Raw genomic sequence first — 12,271 nt, forward strand, 5'->3', positions numbered from 1 at the left:
GTACTGTATATGTTTCAAATGGTGGAATGCTATTGTTTTCTTTTTACTAGTCTGCATACATAAGCTGCTTGTGCCTCAATAAAAGTGGTGTGGCATAGGGTGGTGGTTATGTCATTGGATTGCCAGCAGGAGGTTTTCCAAAGAAGGATCTAGACAGGATCTTAACTAGTACTGTATATGTTTCAGTTGGTGGAGTGCTCTTGTTTTCTTTTTACTAGTCTGCATACATAAGCTGCGTGTTCCTTAATAGAAGTGGTGTGGCATAGGGTGGTGGTTATGTCTCTGGATTGCCAGCAGCAGGTTTTCCAAAGAAGGACCTAGACAGGATCTTAACTAGTACTGTATATGTTTCAGTTGGTGGAGTGCTCTTGTTTTCTTTTTACTAGTCTGCATACATAAGCTGTGTGTTCCTTAATAGAAGTGGTGTGGCATAGGTTGGTGGTTATGTCTCTGGATTGCCAGCAGCAGGTTTTCCAAAGAAGGACCTAGACAGGAACCTAACTAGTACTAAGATTGCAGTACGCCCACTAGTTTGTAGTGGAAGGTAAACATCTGGAGCTCGTTGAGACATCAGATATAATATGCTTACATAGCAGAGCCCAGCAGAGGATCCTCCGGTGGCCCTGGCTAACTGTCTCCATGGATCTCTCAAACTAGCTGGAAAAATATCTAGCTATCTGAATGTACAATACCGCAGAGCTTTTCAACAATCTGCTGATAGGTTTGCATTAACCTAAGAATGATCAACTCAAAATTAAACCAGTTTCTTAATTTTTTAGATAGTTAAGATACATCTTAATGAAATCATTTTATTTTTCCAGGGTACCATCTTTCTGCCTGGAAACAGAGTGGTGGAGCACCCATGCAATGAAGACAGTCCAGGGAAATTCTTATTCGAAATAGTTCCAGGTAAGATTTATTTTCAGTTAAGCACACATGTGCTTTGGCTGGGTTTTTGAGTTTATACAACTATATTTTCCCTAATACTTGCTCACTACCATGTTGTGTCTTGCAGTGATTAAAGGGCAAATGTAATCTACTAGATATGCGGTATATGTGACAGATATCATCTTTAACAGTATAGGCCTGAATGATCAGCCATGGAGTAAATGGAACTTGCAGTTTACTAAACAGGTGCAATGTTAGAAGTAGTAATGCAAAACAAGTTCAGGATGGCAAAAGTGTGCATGCACAGCAAAATAATACAAATATGGTCTATTTCCAACAATTTCTCTGTGGCTCAGCGTAATATGTGACTGCATAGTATAGTCAAGCCAAAGGAATTGCAGTACTTTGGTAGCCATTAGGGAGTAGCTCCCCACTATTCATGGGTCTTTTAGAGAAGCTGCATGCTCTTAGAGTCCAGCCTGGCTGCCCACATGCCAGTTCTGACAGTCGAGTGCTTGTCACCTGCTTGCAAATCCCTTGTCCAACTCTCTGCCTCATCAAATGTGGCCTTCCTGAGCTGCTGAAGGGTGTATGCAGAGAAATTTACTTTCTCTGGTTGTATCCAAAAACCCAGGGAGTTGTGGGCGATGGAGTTAAAGGGGCCTGCATCTGAATCTGAGCCTGGTGAGTAAAGCTGGGTCCACACTATAAGAAAATATGAAGAAAAATTCCATATGAGGAACGACCGTTCAATTTTCATATAGTGTGTACATAACTTTCAAACTCCAAACTTTTTCTCGTACGTGAACAGAACTAACGATTTTTGTTTGATGTGTACTATTTCCGTACAAGAAAATTCAGATAGAAAAGACTGCGCATGATCAAAAACACTGACCAACAATATCACGAAATATGACTCAAATACATGTCCTTACAAAAACAGCGCTTCACCCATTAGAGCTCTATCAATATACAAACTAATAGGAATATCTATAAAACATAACATTGAATACATCTGTAATTGGGATCATCAATAGTTGAAATAATATCCTTCACCAGGTGTAGCAGAGTGCATATAGGAAAGTCCACCACATAAATCCTTCTAAAAAAAAGTCGTTATGACAGAACTTCGATTCAAGTTGTTCCACTCCAACACCACAATGTATCCTGTGAGACACTCTCCCCATCAAACAACGCACTCTGCGGAACATGGTGTTAATCTGGCAAAACTCTAATCCTCCTCCAAAATAGATATGATCCAATCACTCCGACTCATAAATAGAAAGCACAAACGAATCACATAATGTAATCCTGTCTGAATGCTGTCTTAGATTATAACACTCATAATAGGATATAAATAGTAAGCACATCAAATGACAATATGACAGCTTTCACCACATGGAATGGCTGCCTGGAGTCTCACCGAACATCTGTGCACAGCCCACTGCGCCACTTCCGGGTGGAGGGTCGTCGTCACATCCAGTGAACGTACTGACGTCACGTATGGTCACGCCCTGACGCCTTTCATCAACATGACTTCCTCTGAGTGTGTGACCATACTTGATGAGAAGCAGAACTTTATAGTCCACACTTCTCAATTTTAACGATTGTTCGACCGATTTCCTTATAGTGTGTACCCAGCTTTATGGGTCTTTATTACATGCTTAACCTAGGCATGCCAAAGATTATGCGATTTTCTTTCCTGTAACTGACTGTGTTATGGGGGTATCTCTCCTGCAGCATTATTGTGTTCTGCCGGCAGGGAGCCTTCCGTGCTGGCAGAGCACAATAATTACTTTTATAGCCCCCAGCAGTAATCAAATGCAAAAAATCCAACAGGCTGGTTGTACTGAAGTCGATTGATAGATCAACTTCAGTACAACCAGCCGGCTTATAGATGGATCGAATCTTGGCCAGTCCCTGCTGAACCAACCAAGATTCAGTCCATCTATGGCCAGCTTAAATGGACATGCCACTACACTTCTTAATGTTAATAATCGTAACTGAGTGTTATAATACAAAAACTGAGTTTGTACAGTGTTTAATTTTAAAGGCACTTGGGAGCAACCATATTTACTAATTACATGTGCAGGCTTTCTTTCCTTCTTCCTAGTACTGCACAGTGTTTTGCCTTTTTTGTCCTTTATTTTGCTGTAAGACTAACTAGCGTCCAATAGACTCTACATTTAGTCTCTCTCATTGATTTGAAACACCCCATATTCCTGGTAGCCACCCTTGTGATTTTTCCTCTTTAGTTTTTAAATAACTCAAGAGCTTTATTTTCATGGTAAAACAGGTTCTTTTTTACCCAAAGTAATGTGATTTTTTTTTGCTGTAATCTTTTAACTCATATGATGTCAATTTTATTGTTACATACAGTGCAAGTGTTAAAAACGCATGCTTTGCAGCCTTATAAAGATATGTAGTTACCAAAGGAGGAAATGCAATATTTCTTATTTGAACCCCAGGATCCAGTTTTCAGGGCAAAGCAAAAAAGGTTCAACTGTATGCAGTATAAAGTATCAAAACAAAAATGTGTATTACATAGCCCAGGGGTGCTTAACCTGTTTCCCGTGGGCTACATGTGGTCCTCACAACCCTCTGATGTGGCCCTCCACCTCAAACCGAAGTCTCAAAAAGTGCACCACACCCACAGGATACAATAGAAGTCTATGGCAAATGGCAGCTAACCCACAGGTGCACTGCAATGCACCCTGGTCCAGATAAACCACAGTGCATCAGTGTGAAAGCCACCTTATACAGTAAGGGCTTGTTTACTTTTGCGGTTTGGATGCAGTAAAATCCCATAGTTGAGATGTGTTTATACCCCCCCCCCCCAGCCAGAAGTGTAGCGCCAAGGGTCTCAATGGCAAACCCGCCCCATACTCCAGGTGGCCCATTCGACCTCCCTGTCGCATTCTGTTTTATGCTTGTACCGGAGGGGCGGCAGGGGCCGGCTAGTCCTCCTCCTCCCCCCACCCCAGCCAGTAATCAGCAGCTGCAGGTGGAAAATGTTCATTATGCCATTTAAAATTTGAAATAAATTCTGAATCATTTCATTTCATTGTGGCACACGACCAGTTACCAAATCACGTAAGTTGCCCTCACTCTTCAAAAGGTTGAACAACTCTAACATAGCCCTTAAAGTGGATGTAAAGTCTCAAGGTACCTTCTAGCATTCTATGTATGAAGGTAAAAAAGCTTCTGTGTGCAGCAGTGCCCCAAGCCCCCTCAATACTTACCTGCGCCTCATCAAAATCCAGCGATCTGAATGACAGTCTCAGCTGCCATGGGTCTCTGCCTCCTCATTGGCTAAGAAAGCAAGGGGGAGCCATTGGCTTCCGCTATTGTCAATCACAGCCAGTCAGCCAATGAGGAGAGAGAGGGGGTGGGGCTGAGCCACGGCTCTGTGTGTGAATGGACACACGGAGCAGCAGGTGCCCCCATAGCAAGCTGCTTGCTGTGGGGGTACCCGAAGGACAGGAGTGGCCAGGAGAGCCTGTAGGGGACCCGAGAAGAGGAGGATCCAGGCTGCTCTGTGCAAAGCCCCTGCACAGAGCAGGTAAGTATACACATGTTTGTTATTTTACAATTAAAAAATTAACCTTTAGAATCGCTTTAATATGTGGAGTGTTGCATCCTAGTGTAAACGATCTGTATGCCACATTTGTTGTGCACACATAAAGCAAATAATACATTGTTCAAAGTATGTGCAAGCTTTGACATTGCAATGAACACTAAGGGGTCTATGTATAAAAAAAAAATTACTTTGCGTATGTCTGAGTATAGTGGGTCATTTTAACCACTTGCCGACCACCCTATAGCAGAAATACTGCTGCAGGGTGCAGCAGTGCGCAAAATCACGCATATATATATATATCTATATATATATATATACGTGATTTTGCATTTCCGGGTAGGGGGCGCGTGCTAGCCACGCACCCTACCTGCGCCGCTGTTCATGATCGCGGCTGTCAATCACCGGGCCCTGGCTGGTAATTACTCGCCGGCGCCCGGTGATTTCCGAGGATCTCTGACGGGGAGGAGGACTGTTTTGTTTACTAACAGTCCTCCTCCCTGTTAGCTCGGGCACACTGCTGTGGATGGCTGTGCACACAGCCCCCTTGTAAAACACTCCCAGCACACAGTTAACCCTTTGATCGCCCCTCATGTTAACCCCTTCCTGCCCAGTGCCTTTAGTACAGTTGTCAGCACATTTTTTCTTAGCACTGATCACTGTACTGGTATCACTGGGGATGTCAGTGACACCAAGTCAGTTCCCCAGTATCAGTCCTGCTATAAGTCGCTAATCGCCGCCATTACTAGTAAAAATGGAAAAGAAAAATCCCAGTATATATACCACCATTTGTAAACGCTATAACTTTTCTGTAAACCAATTAATTTACACATTTTGGAATTTTTCTTAGCAAAGACATGTAGCAGAATACATTTTGGTGTAAATTTATGAGGAAATTAGATTTTTTTACTGAACATGTTTAATAGCAAAAAGTCAAAAATATTGTTTTTTTTTCTCAAAATTGTTGGCCTTTTTTTTATAGCACAAAAAATAAAAAACGCACAGTCGATCAAATACCACCAAAAGAAAGCTCAATTCATGGGAAAAAAAGTACGTAAATTTCATTTGGGTGCAGCGCTGCATGATCATGCAATTGTCAGTTAAATTATTGCAGTGCTGTAAAGCAAAAAAATGGCCTGGTCAAGAAGGGGGGTAAATCCTCAGGAAGGCAAGTGGTTAACACATGCTCATGGCTCATGGAAAGCACAGACAGTGATAAAAAAAACATTGTGAAATGTAACCCTTCCCCACTCCGCTAAAAATGTTTTTTGTTTTGTCTGTGTCCCTGTTAGATTTCCGATTAAAAGTGGGGAATGAGGGACACACAATTTCCAGTTAAAATGAGGCTACAATAGCATTTCTGTTGAGCTGTATTTTGTCTAGATTGCCTTCTGGCTTCACTAGCCTATACTAAAGGAGAAAAATGATATTCAGCATAAGCTAAATCTCTTTATCCAGTATGAATAGATGCAATACACAGTAACAATGCATTTTATAAGTTGTTTTTGGTATGATCAACTCTGATTGCAGCTACTGTATTTGGAGCCACAGTATAAAAAGATTTCATGAATTGCGGATTGCTGCTTTTAGAATGCTGTAGGCTTATTTATTCCTGCTATAATATATGAGGACATAGTAATAGCTATATTTACCCAATGATTTTTACAGAGACTGCCATGGCCACAATGTTTACCTATTATTTTTATGTACTACTAATGAGATGCTGTTTTCAGGTTACAAATTATAGCCTTACTGTCAAGAGAAACAACAAAAATATCGATCACTGTGTTGTTGGCTACACTGGGTAAATTACCTTAAAGTGTCACTAAACCCAGGACCCTGCATTCACTATATCTGGTCTCTCACTAAACCCAGGACCCTGCATTCACTATATCTGGTCTCCCACGGTACTAACCCCATGACCCTGCATTCACTATATCTGGTCTCCCACAGTACTAACCCCAGGACCCCGCATTCACTATATCTGGTCTCCCACAGTACTAAACCCAGGACCCTGCATTCACTATATCTGGTCTCCCATGGTACTAAACCCAGGACCCTGCAGTCACTATATCTGGTCTCCCACAGTACTAAACCCAGGACCCTGCATTCACTATATCTGGTCTGTCACAGTACTAAACCCAGGACTCTGCATTCACTATATCTGGTCTGTCACAGTACTAAACCCAGGACTCTGCATTCACTATATCTGATCTCCCACGGTACTAACCCCAGGACCCCGCATTCACTATATCTGATCTCCCACGGTACTAAACCCAGGACCCTGCAGTCACTATATCTGGTCTCCCACGGTACTAAACCCAGGACCCTGCATTCACTATATCTGGTCTCTCACAGTACTTAACCCAGGACCCTGCATTCACTATATCTGATCTCCCACAGTACTAAACCCAGGACCCTGCAGTCACTATATCTGGTCTCCCATGGTACTAAACCCAGGACCCTGCAGTCACTATATCTGGTCTCCCACAGTACTAAACCCAGGACCCTGCATTCACTATATCTGGTCTGTCACAGTACTAAACCCAGGACTCTGCATTCACTATATCTGGTCTGTCACAGTACTAAACCCAGGACTCTGCATTCACTATATCTGATCTCCCACGGTACTAACCCCAGGACCCCGCATTCACTATATCTGATCTCCCACGGTACTAAACCCAGGACCCTGCATTCACTATATCTGGTCTCTCACAGTACTTAACCCAGGACCCTGCATTCACTATATCTGATCTCCCACAGTACTAAACCCAGGACCCTGCATTCACTATATCTGATCTCCCACGGTACTAAACCCAGGACCCTGCATTCACTATATCTGGTCTCTCATGGTACTAAACCCAGGACCCCGCATTCACTATATCTGGTCTCCCACAGTACTAAACCCAGGACCCCGCATTCACTATATCTGGTCTCCCACAGTACTAAACCCAGGCCCCTGCATTCACTATATCTGGTCTCCCACAGTACTAAACCCAGAACCCTGCATTCACTATAGCTGGTCTCCCACAGTACTAAACCCAGGACCCTGCATTCACTATATCTGGTCTCCCATGGTACTAAACCCAGGACCCTGCATTCACTATATCTGGTCTCCCACAGTACTAAACCCAGGACACCGCATTCACTATATCTGATCTCCCACGGTACTAAACCCAGGACCCTACATTCACTATATCTGGTCTCCCACGGTACTAAACCCAGGACCCCGCATTCACTATATCTGGTCTCCCACAGTACTAAACCCAGGACCCCGCATTCACTATATCTGGTCTCCCACAGTACTAAACCCAGGACCCTACATTCACTATATCTGGTCTCCCACAGTACTAAACCCAGGCCCCTGCATTCACTATATCTGATCTCCCACGGTACTAAACCCAGGACCCCGCATTCACTATATCTGGTCTCCCACAGTACTAAACCCAGGACACCGCATTCACTATATCTGATCTCCCACAGTACTAAACCCAGGACCCTGCATTCACTATATCTGGTCTGTCACAGTACTAAACCCAGGACTCTGAATTCACTATATCTGATCTCCCACGGTACTAAACCCAGGACCCCGCATTCACTATATCTGGTCTCTCACGGTACTAAACCCAGGACCCTGCATTCACTATATCTGGTCTCCCACGGTACTAAACCCAGGACCCCGCATTCACTATATCTGGTCTCCCATGGTACTAAACCCAGGACCCTGCATTCACTATATCTGGTCTCCCACAGTACTAAACCCAGGACCCCGCATTCACTATATCTGGTCTCCCACAGTACTAAACCCAGGCCCCTGCATTCACTATATCTGGTCTCCCACAGTACTAAACCCAGGACCCCGCATTCACTATATCTGGTCTCCCATGGTACTAAACCCAGGACCCTGCATTCACTATATCTGGTCTCCCACAGTACTAAACCCAGGACCCTGCATTCACTATATCTGGTCTCCCACAGTACTAAACCCAGGACCCTGCATTCACTATATCTGGTCTCCCACAGTACTAAACCCAGGCCCCTGCATTCACTATATCTGGTCTCCCACAGTACACAGAGTGCAATTATTTTAGTAAATATAAACTGCTAAATACCTTTTCTCATCAGCAGTTCGAGCAGTCTTGTCACTTCTATCAGTGCCCAGCAGAGCACATGTTAACGCTTGTAGGAGGAGTTTTCTTTCTGTTCTAGGAGGATGCAAAACTCCTGACCTCTGTTTAGACAATGCTGATTGGCTCTGTGCTGATCACATGCACTCCCCCAAGGTAAAAAAAGGAGGATGCAAAACTCCTGACCTCTGTTTAGACAATGCTGATTGGCTCTGTGCTGATCACATGCACTCCCCCAAGGTAAAAAAAAAAGGAGGATGCAAAACCCCTGACCTCTGTCTGGGCAGTGATGATTGGCTCTGTGCTGATCACAAGCACTCTTCCAAGGGAAAAAAAAACCTCTCTAGCAATACACACCAAACTGATCATGTGCATGTGGCTACGAGTTTAGTCTGATTTATCAAGTGGACATTTGAAGAAGAGGAGGAGAAGAGAACTCAAGATCAAACAACCTTTTTACACAATGCAGAGGATTAACCCCGTAGGTTCCACAGTGAGTATAACAAGCATGCTTTACTGCGTATACAGACTGATTTTACTGTTGTGGGTTTAGAAACACTTTAAATATATTTTTTATGTTAAGCGTTAAGTGTCATTTTAATGATGGCTGCATTTGTTTTCTTTTGTGTTGTTTTTTCCCCTTTCTGTTTTCCCCTGGTGATCTTGTCAGTAACACGCCTCCTGTGTTAGAGTGCCCCCACTCTGGATGGAGGAGCACAGGGGACACCTTTGGACAGCAGCATTGTCAGGGGAGAGGGAAGTGTTAGATGTACTAGCAGATTTAAATATACTAACAAATTGAAGACAAACTCCAGATAATACTTCACAAGCAGTTACAACAAAAAGTTATTTTTTCTTTTTGGGATAAAGGTTTTAAATAAATAAATAAACGCTGATCATATTAAGCACCCCTAGTGTTAAATGGTTTGTCTCATCCATGTACATTGATACTGATACATTCTACTGGACAGCTTGTTCTTTTTACTGGATCACCAGATGAAAATAAAAGAAAGCAAGCATAAAAAAGAGAACTAATGCAGCCATCACATCTAAGCAAGGGTAAGCTGCAATATTATTATTATTATTATTATACAGGATTTATATAGCACCAACAGTTTGCTCAGCGCTTTATAATATAATGGGAGATATACAGCAACAATACAGTTCAATACAAGAGGGATAGGAGGGCCCTGATCCTTGGAGCTTACAATCTAGGAGTAATATAATAAATATTTTCTTTTGGGGTTTACACCACTTTAAGAAAATATCAGGAGTTGTATTGATAAAATTGCCATAAAGCATGAATATATATAAAATATAATGAACAAAAATGAAAGGGATCTTGTATGAAAACAGAAAAGAAAAAGTGACCCATAGCAATTAATCATATGCTTACTTTTAAGTTTACCTGCCACTTGAAAAATAACAGCTGCAATGTGACCATGCTGAGCTTTGTTTACTTAACCACTTCAAGTCTGGACACTTTCACCCCCTTCCAGTCCAGGCCAATTTTCAGCTTTCAGCGCTATCACACTTTGAATGACAATTGCGCGGTCATGCAACACTGTACCCATATGAGTTTTTTAGCATTTTTTTGAGAGAGATAAAACTTTATTTTGGGAGTATTTATTCACCACTAGGATTTAAATTTTTTTGCTATATAAATGAAAGAGTCCAAACATTTTGAAAAAAAGTGTTTTTCTTATAAAATTTAGCAAATAAATTATCTTTCTTAACATATCTAAAATGTATTCATCTATCTTTTTAGTAAAAGAAAAATAACCCAAATTAGTTTATAACCAAAAATTATAATTTTTCAAACTTTTTTTTTACATTTTTATTTTTTTTATATTATTATTTATGTTTTTTTTTAACATACTGTCACACTAGCATAAAAATGAAAAAGTCCAAACATTTTGAAGAAAAAGTGTTTGTCTTATAAAATTTTGCAAATAAATAATCTTTCTTTATAAATCTTGGCCAAAATGTATTCATTTATCTATTTAGTAAAAAAAATAACCCAAATTAGTTTATAACCAAAAATTATTTTTACATTTTTATTTTAGTTTTTATATTATTATTTCTGTTTTTGTTTTTTTTTTACATACTGTCACCCTAGCAGTACAGTGTCACCATAGTGACACTGTACTACTTGTGGGGGGGTGATGAAGATTTTTTTTTTTTACACTGATTGCTTTTACACCCATAAAGGCTGTAAAAGCAATCATTGCTCCTTCTCTATGGCTGCATTCTTGCAGCCATTGAGAAATTCTGTGTGAGCTGTGATTGGTCACAGCTTGTCACATGATACAAGGCTGTTGTGAATAGCCTTGTACCATGTGACCTCTGTGATCATTCACAGAATTCACTAGTAGTAAGCAATGATGTCAGGAAGTGACATATTGCTTACTACTATTCATATGATCACTGATTGGCCAATAAGTGATCACATGATCGGGACCTCACACAGAGGTCCCTTTGAGCGATCGGTGTTCCGCTGTGTCCTCCGGACACAGTGGGCACCGGATCGCAGTGCCGCGTGCTCCAAGGGAGTGCGCACAGGCAGGGAAGCAGGAAATGGCCATTGCTCCCGTCCGACCCATGTACATAAACGGCGGGACGGGAGCAGTGCAGGTGGTTAAAGTAGAAGTAGGGGCAAAATAAAATATTACATGTATACAGTATATGATGCATATTTTACCAGCCTTAACACAACAGTTTTGTTTTTCTGAATCCTCCTGTATCATAGGTTTATTGCCTGTTGATTCTCACAATTTTTATTTTTCCACTCCCTTAACAAGGTGATAACACTGTTAGTTCTGCAGTGAAATTACAGTTTATTAACCATATAAAAAAAACACCCCTGGCAATGCTATAGCTTGTCCCCAACCTCTGCGCTGTCACTTTTGCTGGACAGATTGGAGTACAAGTAAATGTGGAAAAAATGGCTGCCTGAAACCGATCGGCTCCGTTCAAAGAGATTGTATAATATAATAGTTATTTTTTCAGCATTTTCTATTTTAGCCTGAAAATGAAAATCAAATGAAAATGGATTTATACAGTATATGAAAAGCTGTAGGCAGCCATTTAATTGAATATTGATCATCATCTTGGCCTCAGTTGTCATTAATATCACATAATGTTTTAGAACCCTTGGGAAAACTGTTTATTTTCCAAATCCTATTATCATGGTTGTGGCATTCTTTATATTATCCTTGATGAGCAAGTCAAATAAAATATAGTGGTGAAGCTGGATTAATTGCTTAGAGAAGAATTTGGGGATATTTAAATATCAGAGAGTGCACAGAGTACAAAAATAATAAACTACTCAAAAAGGGAAGAAAAACACAAGTCCAAAAAACACTAATGGAATCATCTAAACTATCCTAATTACATACACAAAAGAAAACATTTTTTATAGAAATTTGGTCTAAGCAGCTCAATGAGTGAAATTGTGTGCACCTCGCTGCTCTTGAAAGAATGGCTTTTTTCTTAAAGCCCAGTTGAACCAGCTTAACTGTTCTTTTTTTCTATTACTTTGCACAGGACTTATAGGTCTATTTATAAAAAAAAAAGTTGCAGAGCTATTCGTCAAGCAAGACTGCACGTACTTTCGGTTTGTGTTACTTACATACATCTGCCTACATCTGCTCATTACATCAACCTACATCTGCTCATT

General features: G+C 41.1%; 1 protein-coding gene across 3 annotated transcripts in view; it reads left to right on the plus strand.

The window, feature by feature from the left end:
* The window catches only part of ARHGAP24 (Rho GTPase activating protein 24), a 1,010,562-nt gene that overhangs the window by 591,086 nt on the left and 407,205 nt on the right, over positions 1–12,271 (plus strand). For all 3 annotated transcript variants that reach the window (XM_089670543.1, XM_089670544.1, XM_089670542.1), the window contains exon 3: positions 822–909. In XM_089670543.1, the coding sequence (XP_089526669.1) occupies positions 822–909 (88 nt within the window). The remainder of the gene's footprint in view (positions 1–821; positions 910–12,271) is intronic.

This window comes from Staurois parvus, unplaced genomic scaffold (assembly GCF_062004578.1).
Source record: "Staurois parvus isolate SC_StPar_1 unplaced genomic scaffold, SC_StPar_1.0 ptg000091l, whole genome shotgun sequence".
Lineage (NCBI taxonomy): Eukaryota > Metazoa > Chordata > Amphibia > Anura > Ranidae > Staurois > Staurois parvus.